The sequence below is a fragment of the Tachypleus tridentatus genome, chromosome 10 (assembly GCF_004210375.1).
Source record: "Tachypleus tridentatus isolate NWPU-2018 chromosome 10, ASM421037v1, whole genome shotgun sequence".
Taxonomy (NCBI): Eukaryota; Metazoa; Arthropoda; class Merostomata; order Xiphosura; family Limulidae; genus Tachypleus; species Tachypleus tridentatus.
In genome coordinates, this window is record NC_134834.1 from 106,300,941 (window position 1) to 106,323,904 (window position 22,964).

General features: G+C 31.5%; 1 protein-coding gene across 1 annotated transcript in view; it reads left to right on the plus strand.

Annotated features, from left to right (window-relative positions):
• LOC143230040 (nuclear receptor-binding protein-like) overlaps positions 1-22,964 on the plus strand; it is a 48,503-nt gene that overhangs the window by 11,505 nt on the left and 14,034 nt on the right. Inside the window, exons 4-10 of the mRNA XM_076462995.1 lie at positions 2,051-2,091; positions 4,017-4,111; positions 11,144-11,227; positions 13,370-13,425; positions 22,023-22,124; positions 22,238-22,370; positions 22,642-22,801. Of these exons, the coding sequence (XP_076319110.1) occupies positions 2,051-2,091; positions 4,017-4,111; positions 11,144-11,227; positions 13,370-13,425; positions 22,023-22,124; positions 22,238-22,370; positions 22,642-22,801 (671 nt within the window). The remainder of the gene's footprint in view (positions 1-2,050; positions 2,092-4,016; positions 4,112-11,143; positions 11,228-13,369; positions 13,426-22,022; positions 22,125-22,237; positions 22,371-22,641; positions 22,802-22,964) is intronic.

Below are 22,964 nucleotides of genomic sequence, written 5' to 3' on the forward strand. Positions count from 1 at the left end.
TGAAATCATTATGCGTGGTTCATTTGAACAGGCTGATTGATGGAAAGCTGACCAGTTAACACAATTTGAAACTGAATGTTTATTATCACCTCTAAAATGCACAAACTTGTTGGACAAGCAAGAAATTATAAATGAAAAAAATCTAGAAGGATAAACAGAGGTTCATAAATGATCGTTCATAATATTTCTTGTCTGACATTTTAAAAGACTTGGTTTTTAAATGATTGTTCAGTAACTTGTTATAGTGAAAACTCATTTTTACAAATATTGTCTCAATATTTCATGAAGTGATTAGTTTATATTTACTAGTATAATTATTGCAGATCCAAGTACTTGTGTTTAGTATTTGTTTCAATATTCCATGGCATGAGCTGTTTGTATATTAATTTGTTTAAAACTTTATTCATTGGATCACAAGTTATAGTGGTCAAAGTTCAAAGTTCACAAGTCATCCTAGCAGTAAGTAATGTGAATATTTAACACCATAAAATGGCTCAGAATGCATCAGAACATATAAGCCTTCACAGGTTAGGACCAAAATTTATTTTGTTGTTCTCACCGCTGAGTACAGATTTGTGTTCCTTAATAGTACAGTATCCTTCGTTATAATTATTGTCATATACTTAGCAGTCTATTTAACAGAAAAATGATGTTGTATCTTACTGTACTCTGGTAACACAAGAATATATTTCTTTTTTGTGGGATTTGAGAATTTAAAAAACAAATACATAATACTGTATATTGAGAAAATTAAAGATCTCCAAGAGGTTTGGTCAATCATTTATTAAAAAAACAGCTTTAAAGTTATAGAAACTTGGATCATTCAACATGGGTTGGTAAAATAAACACAGAAAAATAAGTGGAGAGTTTGACTAGACACTTTCATGAAATGGTTCGGAACATTTATGATAAATGCTCACTGGGGAGGATGAGCACTCGTTCTTTGTATACCAATGTTAATGTGAATCACTTGTATTGAACATTAAAAGTATAAATAGTTTCTGTATAATGTACTATAATTACAACCTGAATTTAAGAGCCAAAGCAATTATTTTCATTAATATACAAAATGTTCACTTTTTCATGACATCTCAACCCCCTCCATCTGAAACCGTACCATAATTTGATAATTATAAACGAGGTATTGAAAAACAAAAGTAGAATTATTTAAATCTCTAAAAGCTGTTTAAGGTGTTACTGGCATGTACTGTTGCAATAATTTATTGATAAAAATTGGTGTTCTTTCAACGTCTGTGGTAAAGTTTACAGAAGCTTCTATCTCCAGTTTCTATTTTTCACACCCATGAAAATGGCAAAAATTATGATTGACTTTTTAGATTGCAACGTCAAATCTGTGTGTATGACAGACCTGAATAAACATGGATTAAATGGAATGACGTGTTAGTTTATGGGAAAATTAATAAAACTACTAATGAAATTATTGGCTTACAAAGAATAATTGCATACATAAAAGTTTCTGTAAAGCAACAATTGAAAAACTACCTAAAGAAATTCTTCAGTTTCAGTTATATGCATTCATTTAACCAGTTGTTTTAGATTCGAAACCTAAGGTATTTGGAATTTTCATCTTTATACATATAGTGATTATTGTTAAATAATGCAGTACAAATGTTGGTTACATCTTAACATACTTATGAAACAAAGACAACTGTTTGTAGAAATTGACTAAATTTCACTAATAACTTCAGAAACTGAGTTTTGCTTGTATGGTAATAAAATACATGAAAAAAAAACGGTTCAAATTATTATTTATGAATGAAAAGTTTACAAATTTTAAACATAAACTGACTTTTTAATAAATGTATAAATTATATTTATATATATATAATTTTTTTTATAATTACAAAACAATAATAATCGAATTCTGTTGACAGAAAAAACGTATGGAAAATTACATTTTTTTATAAAAAGTGAAGTATTTGTTTTTGGGGAATAGCATACACCAGTGCTTTATAATTACACAGAAATAAGATTACCTTACTGTTAATGCCATCATGGCTAGGTAATTTTCACTGTGTTTTGTTTCTAGGCTTGGAAACGGTGGTGTACTCAGATTTTGTCCGCACTCAGGTGAGACAAGACAGGAGTATTCTTTGATATGTATCAATCTCATTGCACCACTTTCAGTCTATCAGACAGTGTTTCTGTTTTGTTAATGTTTGTTTCTTTGTGTCCTATTTCCTGTGAATTGTTATTCTTTGGCAGTGGTAAAATTTAATATATTTATATCACTTTTATTTCTGTTAAAAAAAAATTGCATGTGAAATCCACATGATATCATTATATTTTCATGTATAACTACTAAAAATGACAACCATTTGGAAATTGTATAGGTATAATTTGCCGACAAGTTATAAATAAAATAAAAATATATATAAATCTTGTTAGTCCTAAATAAGCTGTTAAACGTATATCTTTTATATGATAATGCTGTGGTGTATGTCAGTTTGAGTGCTTGATCAATTCTCTAACTTAATGCTCATTATATTTTGATATCTGTACTGATTCTGTCTTTATAACTTATGAACTAATAGATATTTAGCATAATGTACAAAACACAATTTTTTGTATTGTATGAACAGTAATAAATTTTGTATAAAGATTTACGACTTTCTAAACTGTTAACTATTCCACAAGCATTATGTGACCTCTAATCTATAGTATTTGTAGGAAAGCTTTACTAACCAATACTAGAATTATTAGAAGCAACTGATAACTTATTATGAGTAAGCAATACTGTATTTTTGAGGTAAGGTGTATACTCGGAGAGCTCATTAAAGATATTTGTTGCCATATTGTTCATGTAAGATATCTACTGTATATTAGCATATTAGAATAAGTTGTAGTATATTGTTCAAATATCTATTGTATTTCAGCTTATTAAGGATAAGTAGAAGAATACTGTTCAAACATTTAGTGTAAATCAACTTATGAAGGGTAAGTTGTAGTATATTGTTCACATATTTAGTGTTAAGTGAATTTATAAAGGGTACATTTTAGTATGCTCACATATCTATTGTGCATCAATTTATTAAAGGTAAGTTGTAGTCTAGTGTTAACATATTTACTGTACATTAGCATATTACAGATAAGTTGTAGTCTAGTGTTCACATATCTGGTGTAAGTCAACTTGTTAAGGGTAAGTTTTAGAATATTGTTCACATATCTACTGTATGTCATCTTATTATAGGTAAGTTGTAGTACATTGTTCTCAAATCTGTCGTACATCAGTTTATTAAGGATTTAGGATACAGAAGTTACTGTAGAACATGTAAAACCATCTTGCCTGTATTCAAGTAAAGTGTTTAGTTTTCATGAACTTATGATTGATAAGTAATTAATTATTTATTGTTCGTATAAAGTACTTAATGTGGTGTTCTATATTACATGCAAATAATTTAATACTCTACTGTTCTATATCATATGACGTGTTGCAGAAGCTTACCTAAAGTGAGTGATATTGTACTTTTCAGGCAAAATGTACTATAATAAGTTTAATAAGAGTGAGTGATTGTGTGTAATTTAGGTAATATGTTTACTGTGGATGCTTTTTATTGATAGCTGATAGTATGTCATTTGTGAAAAGTTTTCTAATCTGTTGTACACTAGGCTACAACTTGTAAGTAACTGATGCGTGATTTACGAACTTGTGATATTTTGTGAAATTTTTTTCTCTTTGAAATTTGTCATTTAGAAAACCTTACACAATTATCATTGCATTGTGTTTTAGATAAAAATATACCTTTTTTACTAATTTTAAGTTTCTTAGTCTGTTTTACAAAAAAGTGAAAGACACCTGACACAGGTATCATCCTGAATGTAGTATATCTGAACTGGTGTACTCAGTAAAGTATTGCTTTATGTGCTTAAACATTGTCATTAAAAGGTTTTAAAACTTTGTTCAAAGAGTTTTTCTTTTATTAAAAAGAAAAAGAATAATTGTAATATTTTATTAATGGAGTTTGCTAAGGTTTTGTTTTTGCTTTTTTCAACAGCTACTTACACTCTTGTTCACCCCCAATAATTCATGGAAACTTGACTTGTGACACAATATTTATTCAGCACGATGGACTTATTAAAATTGGATCCGGTGAGGAAAAAATTAATATGCTTTTTATTATTGTTATCATGAACTTTATAAACACTTTTAAACTTTCTTCTGTTCATGAATTTCTTTTTTTTCCCCAAATTGTACAAGTAGGCTAGTGTCAAGGTAGTACTGGACACAAGTAAGTAATTTATTGAGTTAGCACTGGATACAAGTAGGCTATTATGAAGTTAGCACTGGATACAAGTAGGCTATTATGAAGTTAGTACTGGATACAAGTAAGTAATTTATTGAGTTAGTACTGGACACACGTGAGTAATTTATTGAGTTAGTACTGGACACAAGTAGGCTAGTATCAAGTTAGTACTGGACACAAGTAGGCTAGTATCAAGTTAGTTCTGGACACACGTGAGTAATTTATTGAGTTAGTACTGGACACAAGTAGGCTAGTATCAAGTTAGTACTGGACACAAGTAGGCTAGTATCAAGTTAGTACTGACAAAAGTAAGTAATTTATTGAGTTAGTTCTGGACACACGTGAGTAATTTATTGAGTTAGTACTGGACACAAGGAGGCTAGTCTCAAGTTAGTACTAGACACAAGTAAGTAATTTATTGAGTTAGTACTGGACACAAGTAGGCTAGTGTCAAGTTAGTACTGGACACAAGTAAGTAATTTATTGAGTTAGTACTGGACACACGTGAGTAATTTATTTAGTTAGTACTGGACACAAGTAGGCTAGTGTCAAGTTAGTACTGGACACAAGTAAGTAATTTATTGAGCTAGCACTGGACACAAGTAGGCTAGTATCAAGTTAGTACTGGACACAAGTAGGCTAGTATCAAGTTAGTACTGGACACAAGTAGGCTAGTATCAAGTTAGTACTGGACACAAGTAGGCTAGTGTCAAGGTAGTACTGGACACAAGTAGGCTAGTGTCAAGTTAGTACTAGACACAAGTAAGTAATTTATTAAGCTAGCACTGGACACAAGTAGGCTAGTGTCAAGTTAGTACTGGACACAAGTAGGCTAGTGTCAAGTTAGTACTGGACACAAGTAGGCTAGTGTCAAGTTAGTACTGGACATAAGTAGGCTAGTGTCAAGGTAGTACTGGACACAAGTAGGCTAGTGTCAAGGTAGTACTGGACACAAGTAGGCTAGTGTCAAGGTAGTACTGGACACAAGTAGGCTAGTGTCAAGGTAGTACTGGACACAAGTAGGCTAGTGTCAAGGTAGTACTGGACACAAGTAGGCTAGTGTCAAGGTAGTACTGGACACAAGTAGGCTAGTGTCAAGTTTGTACTAGACACAAGTAGGTTAGTGTCAAGTTTGTACTAGACACAAGTAAGTAATTTATTAAGCTAGCACTGGACACAAGCAGGCTAGTGTCAAGTTAGCACTGGACACAAGTAGGCTAGTGTCAAGTTAGTACTGGACACAAGTAGGCTAGTGTCAAGTTAGTACTGGACACAAGTAGGCTAGTGTCAAGTTTGTACTAGACACAAGTAGGCTAGTGTCAAGTTTGTACTAGACACAAGTAGGCTAGTGTCAAGTTTGTACTAGACACAAGTAGGCTAGTGTCAAGTTTGTACTAGACACAAGTAGGTTAGTGTCAAGTTTGTACTAGACACAAGTAGGCTAGTGTCAAGGTAGTACTGGACACAAGTAAGTAATTTATTGAGCTAGCACTGGACACAAGTAGGCTAGTGTCAAGTTAGTACTGGACACAAGTAGGCTAGTGTCAAGTTAGTACTAGACACAAGTAAGTAATTTATTGAGCTAGCACTGGACACAAGTAGGCTAGTGTCAAGGTAGTACTGGACACAAGTAAGTAATTTATTGAGCTAGCACTGGACACAAGTAGGCTAGTATCAAGTTAGTACTGGACACAAGTAAGTAATTTATTGAGCTAGTACTGGACACAAGTAGGCTAGTATCAAGTTAGTACTGGACACAAGTAAGTAATTTATTGAGCTAGTACTGGACGCAAGTAGGCTAGTATCAAGTTTGTACTAGACACAAGTAGGCTAGTGTCAAGGTAGTACTGGACACAAGTAGGCTGGTATCAAGTTTGTACTAGACACAAGTAGGCTAGTATCAAGTTTGTACTAGACACAAGTAGGCTAGTATCAAGTTAGGACACAAGTAAGCTATTATCAAGTGTGTGGTCTTTGCTTACAGTTTATTTCTCATTGGTCATGTTTCATTGTGTTTAATTTGCCCTAAAATGGATTTTATACATATAATTTGCTGCATTTATGATTAGTTTTTATGGTCTTTGATATGAAGATGTGTGATTATACCATAGTGATTTATACTTGTGAATTTATATGAATAACTCTATAGAAATAAGGCTTTCTGAAGTTACTTCAAATTCTGATGACCCCTAATGGGATTTTGTGAATCTTGTTTTTGATATCATGGGTTTCTTGTGTAAACATTTCACCATAAGACAGTTTTAGTTGTTTATGTGTAATAAGTTTGGGTAAGATAAACTGTTCCACCTTTGCTCTTAAGTAACATGCCTCTAACTTTTAAGAGCACTCATTTTTCTTTAAATGAATTCTCTAGAGGTGTAAGGTAATATTAATAAAACCATGACATTTCGTGGTATGTACACTTCTTTGTTTCAAACCTAGAACATACCAGACCATTTTTACACCTTTGTTTTATATTTTCTGTAAAACCTAAAGATGAGAGAATAATGTCCTTTTCAACTATTTTTTTCATTACATTAAATCATTCAAATATGTAATTATAGATAAACGTAATCCAAGGTGCTGTTTTATGCCCCACATTTTAGTCCAGGTTTTCAGATAGTTAACTTCAATGTATGATCAAAGCAGTTTTTTTTCTAAAGACTATAAAATGAATTTTTTTCTTATTCAAGGAAGTTGTTGCTTTGAAATATTATACAGTTTATTTTGAGAATTTGTTGAACCAAAATATTAACATTTTTAGTTTAACAAGGCCATTCATCATTCTTATTCCATTATACAGTACTGACAGTAAATGTACACTTTTCCTACACATCAAATTGTGGTTAAAAATATTTATTATGTTTTCATGTATTTATATTAAACTTTGATATTACATTCGCTTTAAAAGCTACTTGCTAGAACAGTGGTAAGTCTACGGATTTACAATGCTATTGAGGGTTTAATTCTCATCGGTGGGCTCAGCAATTAGCCCCTGATATGGCTTTGCTATAAGAAAAATACACACATACATTCATTTTACAAATTAATGTGTTCATTTTACAAATTAATGAATTTCCTACATTTTTCTTTATTCTCTACACATTTAACAGCTTACACATTTACCAGCTTTTAACTTCTTTTAACCCTAAACTGTCAGTGATCGTTTGTTAAATTTAAATCAAATGCTTATAGTATTTGGTCAAATTCATCTTTTTTTCAGTACTTTTTCAATGCATGTTCCATTACATGTTTGTAAATTAGTAATTATTATATAATACAAGTCTTTCAATTTTGGTTTAAAAATTGGAGTGATACTGTATTGGTAGCAGTAGTCTTGACAATAAAGCAATTTAATTTGATTCTAATATCAGTGAAAGATCATGATGTACTCTTTGACCCTACCTGATGTTAGTTAACTGGAAAGCATTATTCCAAAGCATACATACCATCCACTGACACTATAGCTGTTCTTCAACATTTGCTTTGCCTCTCTGAGCATTGGTTTTGCATATTCCAGTCTTTTATACCCCTACTTCAATGCCCATGGCAGTACCTTATTTGCAAATCTTTCCACTCGTATCAGTGTGCCCTCCATCTTGGTACTGTATACAAGCACCTTACTTAGCTAATGTAATCACTTTTTCTTGACAGAATGTTGGGCATGGTTTTCTGAAGTGTAGGGAGATGTTCAGGTATGGATAGGGATTTGTTTGAAGCATTTTGTGGATTTTCTTGTAATTATAACTTTCTTTTTTAAAAAAAACAACAAAATTACGAGTGATACTTGTGGGTATGAATTCCTGTAATTACTGTTATATACATGGTGGCTAATCAACCTCTCCTATTACTTCTTTGTTATCTAGTGTCTCTGTGGTTGGAGAAGGGTTAACTTTCAGTTGATACTGGCTGTGGTTTGATTATTTTGGAGATGGAAACATCCATTCAGCTCAGGGTGCTTTCTTTTAGGATTCCTGAAGTTTTTTTTTGTTGTTGTTGATTCTGGACTGTGTTGTCTGACATCTTTCTATACTAACTCGGGTTCTCATAAGTCCAGTTTGGATCAAACACCTCCTATTCTTTTTCATCAAGTAGCTTCTTGTATTTGTGAAATTTTGGGGCTTTTCTTTGTATCTCATTTCTCTTGCCCTGGATCATGTAGCAACTAACCAGTATTTTGACTGTACTGGTTACACTGATTCTTAGCTATCTACAGGCCCTAGAATTGCTTCACATGACTTCTTGCCCTGTTCTCATTGGCATTTTGAACTGCTTAGTCTAATTTTCTTGGTCATCAGTTCATATCCAGTTGTTTTGATGCTGGACCACATTAACATTAGGTAGAAAGAGTTTGCCAACACCAAATTGCTAAATCTGTCTTTTCTGGTGCCATTACAGCCAGATCTGTTCCATATATGAACTACAGTTCTGTAATCAAGGCTCAGCTTCACCCCAATTGGCAGTTAGCCTAGACTGAAGAACATTCCAACAAGGTTTTCCAGATTAAACCTACTTTTGCTCTTTGACTGTTCAATTTCTGCAGTAATCATGAAGAGAAATTTGTCCTGACAAGGATCTTCATTGGTCACAGCTTTTTATTTCGTATTTTCTTTTTATCTGGCACTGATGCTCTATTGTGTGGCCTTTGTGATACGTCACAGTAACCCACAGTTTACTGTTGTGCATTGTTATGACTGTGAGAAGTGGCACCATTTTAGATATGTTTATACACATAATTTACCATTGACTTTGGGCAGTGCCTTTGGTGATGGAGACACCATCCATCTTGACTGTATTTTTAGCTTTTTACAGGCCATTGGCCTTTTTAATATCTATTTAGGTTTTACCTTTAAAGAACTCCTTCTTTCTCCCCTTAGATCCTTTTTTTCTTAGTCTTTGACAATTAGGGAAGGGGACACATCTATCTACATAATTCTTTGGCTGTCTGTTTCTCACATCTGCAATTAATTGTGATCTGATCATTTGTTTTGGCATGTTAGGCGTGGAGATGTTATGTGACTCACTTTACCTCCTTTTTTTTGGTGATATTCTTGATATACTGTATTTGTTGGGAACCTTCAGTTTTCCAAGATTTCCCCAGTTCCTTAGAAGTGGATTTACAAATAGCCATATTGCATAATTTGATCTTTACAGTGAGGAATCTTCTGAACTGCATCTCATCAGATTCAGTACATTTACATCTTTTGCTATATATATCATTTATCCAGTAGGGAACATTTTATTGGCTGGTATTCAGACTTCTCCCCACACTTCTCCTTCACATTCCTTACATGATCAGACTTGTCCCCACACTTCTCCTTCACATTCCTTACATGATCAGACTTCTCCCCACACTTCTCTTTCACATTCCTTACATGATCTGTCAGCTTTCTTCTGGGAGGTTTTCACTATCCCCATGACCATTTTAACAATATCTGCTGAATTAAAAGTAGGAGGGAGTATTTTTGTCATCATCTTGTCTCTTTATTTTCTACAGTTCCTTACATCTTGCTGCTACTGGATCCCACTTTGTGGCAAGTGTTGGCCAGACAGGTGTGCCTTTTATCAGTCCAGTTCCACACTATCAACTGGTTTATTATTCTTACTAGTGGTTGCACAGACTCTATAAAAATAAGAAGTTCTGTAAGACCTTCTAGGCACTTATCAAATGGTATTACTGTATTGTCTTGGACAAATGAATAAAGCTAAAGAGGATTCTGTCTGTTACTGCCAATCTTTGGATTGAATAAATTTGGATGTTTTGCTTTTTAAAATTTAGGGAACTTGGTTCATCTATTTCATGATTTCCAGAGCACTAATTCTCTATCCACTGTCTCCTCATAATTCCAAACACAAAGTAGTCCCTTCCTAGCTATAGTGTGAGTGGAGGTATTATTGGAAATACATTGTTAGTTTAGGAAAACTTTAACATTTATTTTGCCAAAATTTATATTATAGATTTTAATAGCTTTAGTAAGACTTTTACCAAATGTCTTTTTAACCAGCTACATTTGGTGAATCTTTGTGTATTCAAAAAACCAAAAAGGCATCAGTCAGAAAGTAAAAAGTTTGTTTTTTATTTTAGAGGGGTATTATTTTTTATGTGAAAACTCATTATTTATCAAATGAATTATTCTATCATTCTATAAATTAATACACCAGGTTTGAGTAAGACATTAGTTAAGTTTTTATGCACGTATTTCAACCACTGTTGACATTTTAGTTTACCAGAGTAGATCACTTCTGTCGGATCTTGATCTTACGTTCAATTTTTTAATTTATAATCATCTAACAAAATTGAATTAGTTATGGCATATTGCAGTCAAGCCACTTTGTGGTTGTGTGTGCAATTGTTAACCATTACAACAGAATGACTGAGGTTTTAAATATGTATACAGTATGGTTTAAAAAGGTTGGAGTTGGACCCTAAGGTTTTATATACCCTCAAGTATCATCTGAATAGGTCAGGGTTTGACCCTAATTGTTCTAGTAGAAATGCTTTCAGTATAGTCTGAGTGACCTGTTTAGTAGTTCATCTTGCCATTGGATTACATTGTTTCATTTTAATTACATAAATAGATATTTTAGAGTAAAATGTGAAAACACATGAGAATTAAATGTACATTTTTTGCCCAAAGAAGTCATTCATTTGAAATATTGTTGTTGTTTTTCTTTGTAAAAAATAAAGGAGTGAAGTAAACTTTATAAATACATTGTGTCTTGTCTTTCAAAAATTGTCTAATCAGTTTTGGATGGGATTTTTTTAATGCAGAAATTAATTGGATGTAGTTGTATACAGTAAACTTTATCAGTAAGATTATCTTAGTTGGATATATACCTAATGGTCTGGTTGTTTTTGGTCAACTTTTTTACACCAGTTGCTCCTGATTCTATTCATCGACATGTAAAGACCTGGAGACAAGACATATCTAATGTTCACTTTATAGCTCCAGAATTTGGAAGTAAGTCCGTAATATGCATTGAACTTTGACTTTCAGTTGTAAAAGTATTTTAATTGAATTATCATTGTTATCAAATAAAATAAATCCAATCCAAATTATTTTATATTATTAGTTTTTACTTCTTAAATTAAAAAATAATTTTATATATTAAAATACTTTCAAGTATTTTAAGTCTGGTGTTTACTTCTGTATTTTTGCCATGGTTATAATCATTACAACTTAATTTTTTTAGAAGTGAAGTTTTTCATATTAATATTATGAAAATTTTAATTTTTTTCAAAATTTTCTTTTTACTAAAAGCTAAAGCAATACCTTATTTGTACATATCTGTTAGGATACTGTTTTAATTTTCTTTATCTCAATGTTAATAACTTGCTTTTTACACTTTTTGTGGTTTTGTTGTATTATCAAACAAAATTAAATTTTTAGTTTACCTTGATATGTGAGGTTCTACTGCACTTCAGGAAGAGCAATCTACTTAAAATGTCAGGAAAAGTAATGTGTTCGGCCCAGATGACTGGGTGGTTAGAATGCTCAGTTCATGATCTGAAGGTCATGGGTTTGAATCCCCATCACACCAAATATGCTCCAAACAGTCCTACTGTTTGTTGGTAGAAGAGTAGACCAAGAGTTGGCAGTGGATGGTGATGACTACCTGCCTTCTCTCTAGTTTTACACTGCTAAATTCAGGACAGCTAGTGCAGATAGTGCTTGTGTAGCTATGCACAAAATTCAAAACCAAACAAACAATAAATATGTTTCCAAGTGACATTAATATTACTCCATGTCATTTGTGCTATTTTGTATCACAACATCCTTTAAACTGGTATTCACTCTAGTACTATTCTGAACGTCTTATCCAATTAAGTCTGGAGTTAGAAAAGAATTGGAGTGTGTTTGTGGGTGATTGACAAATTAGTCTTTTAACATCTGTGGAATTAGTTACTTATGTTACTGGCCAGGCCTTGCGTCTAATGCCACTGGGCCTCTCGGTGCATACAAGAAAATAAATATGAAAGTTGTTTTATCAACTGTCTACATATTGGTAATATCTGAAACTGAAATAATTTTTCTTTTCTCCTTAACGAAACATAATTTTTTTTTATTTTAAATGTGGAACGCCTTACATACTGTGTTTTTTTCTTTTTATACTAGTTGAAAAGTCTGAATGTAAAGAATTTTTAACAAAAAATTTATAACTACATCTTTCCTGATATAACTTGGCAAATCATTTAACACACTTCCAATTTTAGCCAAAGAAAAGCACTAGGTTCAAAGTTATATTTGATTTATAACACTTTGTTTTATATATCAAGTGATTAATATTGCACTTATTCAGTATACAATTTTTAAGTGGTGCATGTTACTTGTGCCAGTATCTTGTCGAAACCATGGATTGCAAAATTTATTTAAAGGTATTTATTTCAAAGGTTGCAAACATGGAAGAGTAAAATTCAATTGTACATGCAACAGGGGTTATTTTTCATTTTTATTGGAGATCATAGAATATGTACTACAGTTAATATTTTTTATGATATAGTTACTAATATCAAATAAAACAGTAATTTAATAATGGAAAAATATAAATTTAATAAGTTCTAGATATTAAACGGTTGTACATGAATATCATGATAGTTATTGTATGCAAGATGAGGTACAGTGACAAGTTAATACATTAAACTATCAGAATGTGAGAAGTTAAAATGGTAACAGGTGTACAAACAAGAAACATTTTGATCTTCAGTACTCTTCATAGCCCTGACTTTATTGGCTGTGAAAATGTGAACTTTATTAAAGAACAACAATAATTTGATTGAAGTAAGCCTACATGTATTGAAAAGTTTGTCATAGTTTACATAGAACCAAGGTATTATTCAAAATTATGTAGTAGAAGCTGATGAATATTTCCATGGCATACATGTTTCTGTTAAGTCAACTGGTAGTGGTCAGTATTACTTATAAAGTAGATGGTGCAAGCTAATTATAAAAAGTGTATGAGGTACATTCCATTGTTGCAAACTGATAACTCAATTTTTGTTTTAAATTAGACAGAAATGATACTGATTTCATGACCTGTGATGTTTTTGTAGTTGTTGCCATCTCAATGATTAACTTTGATAACAATCAAATATTTACTTACAGTCTCAGTAGTCACTCCAGCTGTGGATATCTATTCTTTTGGAATATGTGCCTTAGAGGTAGGTATAAATTCATTTGAAACAAATATTAGAAGATAAACTAAGAGACGTGTTAACTCTTTCAATACAAATTCATTCAATTTGACCCCCCCCCCCACCTGACCTCTTTGTTCTTATTTAAAGTGTTTATATACTACTAATTTTATAATAAGTGTGTGTGTGTGTGTGTGTGTACTCATGAAATTTGGTAGTCTTTTACATACAAAAAATAGTATTTTTAGAAAAGTCTTAAAAATATTGTCCTTGAATATATTGAGTATTTCAACACTTTGTTTTGAATAGCCCCTGTGCAAAGTGTTTTTCATGTTAGGAATAAAAATACTTTTCCTCATGTCAAAAATCTCAAATTTCATTTGCCTAATCTTTATAACCTCCTAAATCCATTTTAAATGTTTGTTTTTTATATTACCCTCCTTTTTTTTCTAGAATACCTTTAGAATGTAATGTGAAACTACACTAATTTATCCTAAGTAGTTTTAAACTTGTAACAGTGTACAACTAGTTCAACATAGCAAGAGGAATCTGATCTCCTATTTCATGACTCTGTAACCAAACAAAATTGAAAATTATGGTTTGTCTGAACAATGATGATTTTATAGTGGGTAATTTATGTTAAATTTCATACCTTTTGGAGGGCTGGTGAATAAAGCATAGAAGATGGGATACATACAGAAAATTTGTCACCTTTCTCATGCTTGGGGAAATTCAGGATTTTGTAATATATTGCTTTATAAAAATAAGAAGTTAAAACTTGGGTACTATTGAAATATATATTACTATATGTGATTTTATGCTGTAGTATAACATAAGTAGTAGTTTAATCAAATTTTGAATATAAGCCATTAAAACTTGTCAGATGCAGTAAATGATGCTTGGACAGATAGGGTTAATGTGTGCTTGTTCAGTCCACTTAAGATGCCTTCATTAATATTGTATGTAGTTGCTGACTTACACTTTCATAGTTGTATAGTTTTTGTGATCTCTATTGAAAAAAGAACATTTAAAAACTTATGAAATATTACAGATGTTGATGATGTATGTTTTAAATTCTGTTATCCACTGTAGTTATAGCTTCATGTAAGCACTACATCTGTGTTATAATTGCATTTGGTAGCTCTTTTTTGCAACTATCTTATTTATGGCAGTTGTGATGGGCATAAGTTCCCACTCACATTATCTACCTAACAGTAAGTTTCTGTAAAATTAACAGTAATTTTCTTGTTAGTAGACTAAAATATATTAGATAATTTACACATTTTATTTAATAGAAATTCATTTGTTCTTAAACATTTGGACTTTTGCTGAAAGCCTGATTATGTCTGAGCAGCTTGTGTTTTAATAATGGTAAATGTTCTGATACAACTTCGTGCAAGATATTCTAACAGCTTATCTCTTGACTGGACATTACTTGTTGATAGATATTCTAACAAATCATTTGTTAGCTCTGGACATCACTTGTTGACAGATATTCTAACAGCTCATCTGTTGACTGGACATCACTTGTTGATAGATATTCTAACAAATCATCTCTTGACTGGACATTACTTGTTGATAGGTATTCTAACAGCTCATTTGTTAGACTGGACATTACTTGTTGATAGATATTCTAACAGCTCATCTCTTGACTGGACATTACTTGTTGTTAGGTATTCTAACAGCTCATCTCTTGACTGGACATTACTTGTTGATAGGTATTCTAACAGCTCATCTCTTGACTGGACATTACTTGTTGATAGATATTCTAACAGCTAATTTCTTAACTCTGAACATTACTTATTGACAGATATTCTAACAGTTAATTTCTTAACTTTGGACATTATTTGTTGATAGATCTTCTAACAGTTCATCTTTACTGATTAAATGTGTTAAAAGATATTTTGTTAGCGTTTTCCTTGTGGCAGGTTGAAAGTATGCATGTCATAATTTTGCAGTGTTACAATCAAAATATAACTAATAACTTTATTGTTTATGCATATTAATAAACTTTGCAGGAAAATGTAGTTTAAAATCCATATATCTATGTTATAAAAAAGTTTTAATTTCAAAAATAAATGCTACAAAATATCTCAGTGTTAATTTTTGTGTCACTTGAAACATTTGAGCTTAGAATTTACTTAAGAATTTTTATTTTATAAAATAAAAAAAGCTGCTTCAATTTCCAACCAATTAGAAAAACAAAGTATACAAAAGCACAAACAATAATTAAAATTTAAATCTCTTAATTTCTTTATGTGGTAAGAAGTCAAATTTATCAAACCACTTTCTTCTCTCTGACTTTTGTAATTGTTCACTAATCAACTTCACATGTCTAATAAACATGTTTGTAACCAACTGAATGAATAGATCCTTCTCCATATGAAGTTTGTAATTATTATTCTGAACTTGGCAAAAAGCTATTCGCTTAATGAATATACAATGTTTTTCTGATACAAATGGCTAACAGAGTTCTCAAGTTTTTTTTATAATTTACTTAAAAAGCTACATAAATTATAAAAGTATTGAAACATTTTATTACAGTAACTGATGTATTTGACAACGTGTTTCTAAAAATTACAAGTCTGTTATGTGCAAAAAATTGAATTTTTTAATGAAGTACCTATAGTAAAAGTTTGTATGTGAATTTCCAAAGCCTTTACTGATTGAATCTGAGTAAAATGGGATTTTCATGCTAAGAATAAGAATACTTCCTTACGTTTTCATGGGGCCCGGCAGGGCCAGATGGGTTAAGGCATTTGACTCATAATCCAAGGGTCGTGGTTTTCGAATACCGTCGCACTAAACATGCTCGCTCTTTCAGCCATGGGGGGGTTAAATGTGATGGTCAATCCCATTAATCATTGGTGAAAGAGTAGCCCAAGAATTGGCAGTGGATGGTGATTGACTAGCTGCCTTACACTGCTAAATTATGGACAGCTAGTGCAGATAGCCCTCGTGTAGCTTTACACGAAATTCAAAAACAAAAAAAAAGCTTTCATGTTTCATTTACATAGCTTTTATAATCTCCTTAACAATCACCATATCTTCAATTTCATTATTTTAAGAATTTCAACTTTTATACCTCTTCTCTTATATTCTGCTTCTACTTTATAATTTTATTGTCTGAACCATATGATGTTCACAGTGGGAACATTTCCATGTGGCTACATTGTATGCACATTTAGTTTGAAACTCATGCACTTGTAGTTACCTAACCCTAACTTTATTTGTTCCCTAAGTCTTTGTTGACAGAAAAATTACCTTTCAGATATGCACTGTGAAACACATAAATCACTAAAACAGAATGTCTTAAAAACAACTGTAAACTGACTGATTTTTATAATAAAGCTACTTAAGGTAGAAAAAAAGTTATTAAATTCTCTGAGCATCAACTGGCTTACTGTTAAACACCTAATCAAATTTTCTACTGTCTAACATCTGTTGGCACAGTTTTCAACAGGATCATTGAATACATGTAGTTTAGAATAAGCTATTTCAAATGATTATAAACATTTATATCAAGCACATTGTTTTGAAGACTGTCTTGGTAGTTACATAGAGATGGGCTGTCATCTGTCTTGAATTGAAAGAAATTTATTTCTCACTGCTGGAAGAAGTTATTATGCTATTGAGAAGATTTATTTACTTTTTACTAGAAGAAGTTAATAGATTGAACCTGTAAATTTGACTTTGGAATTGTTTATTTATTGTGTCCAAGCAAGGCAGATAGTATAGTCACTTTAATATTGAAGGTATATAAACTAAAAGTGGAGATTTCAGAATGCAGGTGCATCACGTGAGGTACAGATATTGAGAATTTTTATTGACATTTGCTTTTGAAATGAGTTAATTGAAACATAAAGAATATTAAGATTGCAATTATAGACTATATTCTGTTGCTGATTTGATCGATATTTATTAATCATTAAGTTCTTTACATTTTAAATGCACTTATTGTGAAATGTTGTGACATGCACAAAAGAGCTAGGACCATATGTTTAAGAGAGATTCCAACAATTTATGCCCACTAGTCAAACATATTTAAAGAGATCATAGAAATTATTGTGTTGACTGGTTATGTTTATTGAATGAGATTTTAACAGTTTGGTATGAGTTATCATCCTTGTTAAAAGGGTTTTTAACACATAATATGTTGACTTTTCACTTGTTGAAACAAGTTCTAATGGTTACATGCTGACTGATCATCCATCGTTTTAAATAATTTCTAATACTTAATCTGTTGATTGATCAAACTTATTTGAAATGTATTTTTTCACAACAAACCCCTTTCCATTTGAAAATCAACATACACCTAACTTTAAAGAAAAGTCTTTATGGACACCTCTACCAAACAGAGAACCACTTCTAGAAAGTTACATTAAAGCAGTAGAAAATGACATAATACAGATTTTAAAATCTTCCAAGCAATGTCCTAATAACATTAACCACAATGAAAGAAATGCTTTAAACAATCTTGAATCAAACAACAATATCATAATAAAGCCAGCAGACAAGGGTGAAGCTGTTGTTATTTTTAACCAACTAGCAATTAGAGGACATTAACTTCTTTAAAAAAAACTCTCATATGATCCTACAACTCACTTTGCTAAAACCATAACTGATAAGCTTAAAAAAACTCCTCAAAAAATTGACAGAGGAAACCTTTTAGTATTTAATACCCAGACAAGCTTTTCAAGTGGTAAATTTTATCTCTTACCAAAAATACACAAACCAAACAATCCTGGTTGACCCATAATTTGTAATATAAACGTGGCTACTGAAAAGCTGTCTGCTTTTGTTGACCAACACGTAAAAGTATTTTCTGTATCCTCTTACACAAAGGGTACTACCCACTTTCTCAACATCATAGAACATATTAACACTGGCACGTAGTTACCACAAAATAGTCTTCTTTGTACAATGGATGTTTTTTCTCATTACACAAACATCCCACTTAATAAAGGATTAGAAACTCTAAAGCCCTCATTAAACCTCTCTAGCCCATCAGAATCTCAAACAGTAAACAGATCTTGCCAGCCTAGTTCTAACTCTGAACAGCTTCAAACTTAATAATGAGCACTACATACAGGTTAACGGTACTGCAGCGGGTACCAAATTGGCTCCTAATTATGCCAACATTTCTGTGGGTTATATTGTAAAACTCCATATATAGAAACATTACATGGACAACACATTTTTCATTTGGACAGATAATCATGAATCATTTAAAGAATTTATCACACTTGCAAATTCCTTCTTGAAACAATCAAGTTTACTTGAGATTATTCACCTACACAGCTTAACTTCCTTGATGTTGCAATTTTTTTAAAAAGTGAAACTTTACAAACTGATTTGTGCAAAGAAACCATACAGACAGACCACAGTATCTTCACTATAAAAGCTGTCACCCCTTTTGCACTAAGTGAAACATTACCTACAGTCAAGCTCTTAGAATAAATAAAATATGCTCAGATGAAACAGACAACAAAAAACACACTAAGGATCTAAATCAAACCATGTTACAAAGAGGGTATAAAATATTGAAAAGTAAATAGAGAAGGCTAACACTCAGTGGAGAAAGATCCTGAACCAGAGTAATACTAAACTTTCAAATAGAATTCTTCTTGTTATTAACTATCTTTTTAAACTTAAATGTTTTACAAGTTCTAAAAAAAAAAGATTTTCATTTGCTACAGCTTGACCATTGTCTCAAACAGATCTTTCCTGAAGTTCATGTTGTCTTCTTCCAAAAAAACAGAACTTTAAAAGATATGCACACAAAAATAAACAAAAAAACAGAACTTTAAAAGATATGCACACAAAAATAAACAAAAAAACAGAACTTTAAAACATATGAACACAAAAATAAATTACATCTCACCCCAAAATAGTTGTAACCCATGCATAATTTTCTGATAAGCATAATTGAAAAAACTTTAAAACATGTAAAGATAGCACTTGTGAAACAAAAAACACCATTTATCTTATACGGTTTAAAAATGCAATCCTCAGCATGTAGGACATACAGAAAGAACTCTTAGAGAACATTTCAACAATCATATATCTTCTGTTAACACTAAATAAAACTCTTCCTGTTGCTCAACACTTTAACCAACCTGGTCATTCTATTGATGATGGTGTTACTCTCATTGACACTGAAACACGATTTAACACTAAAGCAGATGGAGAAATAAAAGAAGCTTATTGGATTGCTATTCTAAACATTGTTCAATCTTTCAGAATTAACACAGATCCTGGAATCAGCGATCTCCATTCATTGGTTTCATCTCTGTCAGAAAAAGAAAAATACCTTTATTCCTTGCTGGTTTTTTAAAATTGATTTGTATAACATATCTTTTTCAATCACTATCGATGTGTTATCTTTATTTTGTTTTACATAAACACCTCAGCATACATTTTTTTAAAATACACATGCACTTAGTCATTTCAAATTTAAAATATCACTAACACCTTTTCACACGCATTCTCACCACCAGCTACATTGCACTGGAAATGAGACACTCGCAACAATACTCATAGAAAGAAATAATTCCCAGAAAACTGGATGACCCCCATGAAGCCATTAAATACCTTCTATATATGTCACTTGTTCAATTATTCAATCATGCTACCACTTTCAGTTTGCCCCTGAAGAAGAAAGTCCCAACTTTCTAAAGTGCTTGGGTTATAGGGTTTCTATTTCATTTTTACCAAACTTATTTAAATAAATACTTGTAATTATATTATTTACTGGCTAAACTTGTTGAAAAATGCTCTAACAGTTTGTATGTTGACAGTCAATCTGTTGTGTGTCAGAATGACTAATATGGGTACAAACACTTATTGATAAGAAGAGAACAACATTTCTCCTTATCAATAAAAGTGTTAATACCCATACCAGCCATTCTGAGATACATTTTTATTTCAAGTAAGATTTTTGTCATCAATAGTTAATCTGTTAGAAGGAATCTATGTTATTAATCAACTATGTTAAGGTGAATGTGTCAAAAGAGCCCTTCAAACCTTGGGTATAAGACAAACATAGCATGAAATATAATGTTAATTAGTTTGTCTTCTGTCATCTCAACATTAGATATGCACTTTTTTTTTTTTTAAATAGAGAACTAGCCTGAACTAGGAATTTAACATTGATAATTAATTATTTTTAATAAGAATGACATTTTTGTGTGTCTAACACTTATTTGTATTATAACAGAATGATTCTATGTGAAAGCATGCATATAATTAGTTTCATTTGATCCACTTGCATGGAATAGTTGAAAACTATCAGTTTTGAATAGTCTGAAATGAAGTATTGAAGTGTGTCACTTTGATTGTGCTTCTGTTTCAGCACAGATTTACTTCTTGTGTTTGTAAGCTAATTATACTTCCACTATTTTACAAATCAGAGTGGATCATATTAATTTACCCTTACCTATATGTCCATTCTGATTTTATGGACAAGGTATTTTAAGATGTATGGGTGGATTTTCACCAAACTTGTACAAGAGGTACTACGTACAAAGTTGTGGAACTAGTTAACATTCGTAGATCGGAAGGTAACTGAAACACAGGAAATGTTCATTGTATTTCATTACAGAATGAATGTATATGACCAAACTTATTGAACAGGAACCACATAGACCTGATTAACTTTTGAAGATTAAATGTTAAAAACAGTTAGTTTGGGGGACTTAAATATATAGATTAATGTTAGTTGGAGGGGGTTGATTGTTTCTCAAACACAGGTTGCACTACTTTATTATGGCATTGTGGTTGATGTCTTCTTTACTGTATATCTGGACAAAAGTACTAGAAGCAAAACTAGTAGTTTTTCTTATAACAGTTACCCACTTAGAAAGGTAAAAATATAATACATAAATATGTATTATGTGTGTGTTTCTCTTTCTTTAAAGAGGAATTTGACCAAGACCAGGTTGTTAATTTATTTCCTTCATGTAGTTGTATGGACTAGTTGACTTTCTACATGATTTGTAGTGCATGTAATGTTATATATTTGTTTATTAATTGCAATTATATGAAAAATATATATATGAAGCATTATGGGGGACTTTCTTAATGAATTAAAATGTATTATTCTCATGATAGACTTATAGGTCTATATAAGTTATACTTTCATCATTAAATTTCATTTCGGTAGGTTTTGCTTGGATAATCTCAACAAATTTGTTATTTATTGTTTATTAAACTAATGAAGCTACCTGTTTACAGTTGTTGTATGGAGAATTGTATTAAATTGCTCAGAAGTTTTATATTTTCATTGAAATAGATTTTTTTTTCTTTGCTTTTTCCACACAGCCTTCACTAATCAAGCCTGGTCACAAAAAACTTGTATCAGGATGTTTTCTAAAGATTCATATTTTTTGGACTATACGAACCATTCTCCATGTTTATGGAACTGAAACTTGAAATGAGTGGTGATATCAAATGATATATGTAAGCTGTTAAACTACTGTCTCTTAAAGCTATCAGGACAATTTGTTTTTAAATATCTTAGTCTTACTAACAAAGGTACACTATGAACACTGCCTGAAATTTGTAATTTACTGCCATAAAAATGTCAAAAGATTGAAATAGGTTAATTATTTATTTTTATCTAGATGGCAGCACTAATAATTCCAGGAAATGGAGATTCTGGAATACAGATTACCAGTGAGGTTATTAAAAACACTATAGACTGCCTGGAGGATCCTTTGCAGAAGGTAGTGTTTGGGAGGATATTTCTTGTTTTATGTTTAAGCCTAACAGGTTGTTTATATTGGAAGTATTAGCTTACTTTGGTGCAGCAGTAATGTTTTTCTTCTTATGTGTTAAGGATTTTATTCGAAGATGTCTCAGTCAAAACCCAGCTGAACGTCCAAAAGCAAGAGAACTTCTCTTCCATCCTCTAATATTTGAAGTGCATTCACTATGCCTCCTTACGGCCAATACTATCATCAACCATGCTTGTAAGTAGTGTCTACACATCTGAAATTTCAGTGAAAAATGGCATGTTCCTCAAAATCTCCAGATGTCCAGAGTAGAGGAAATGTTACTATAAGAAGCAATTAAAAATGTCATTAGTATAATTTCAGAATGATTGTTTATTACGAAGATGTACTCCAATACCATATTACCCTAGTCTAAGCTTACCAATACTTGATGTATCTTGTAATACGTTCATTTAAGAAATAAGGTGAAGCTTGACTGCTTTATCTCTGTTTGTTGCTTTTTAATTAGCTTTCCAGCCAGATCAGCTAACTGACGAAGCTTTTAAGTCAAGATGCAGTAAAAACAATGTAATTGGGGAGATCCAACACAAAGATGGAAGACCTGGAGTCATCTTTTGTCAGAGTGATGCTCCAAAGTTAGAGCTTGAAAAGCTGTTAGAAGATGTAAGGTAACTGCTCTTCTTCTGATTATAACATGAAAAATATAATTTATTCCCCACCTTGAAGCCATATTTCATGTTTTAACATACATAAAACATTTGAAATATCAGATTGTAAAAGTTATGTTTTTGATATGTTCTTATATGTATCAATGAATCATGTGTTTAATCA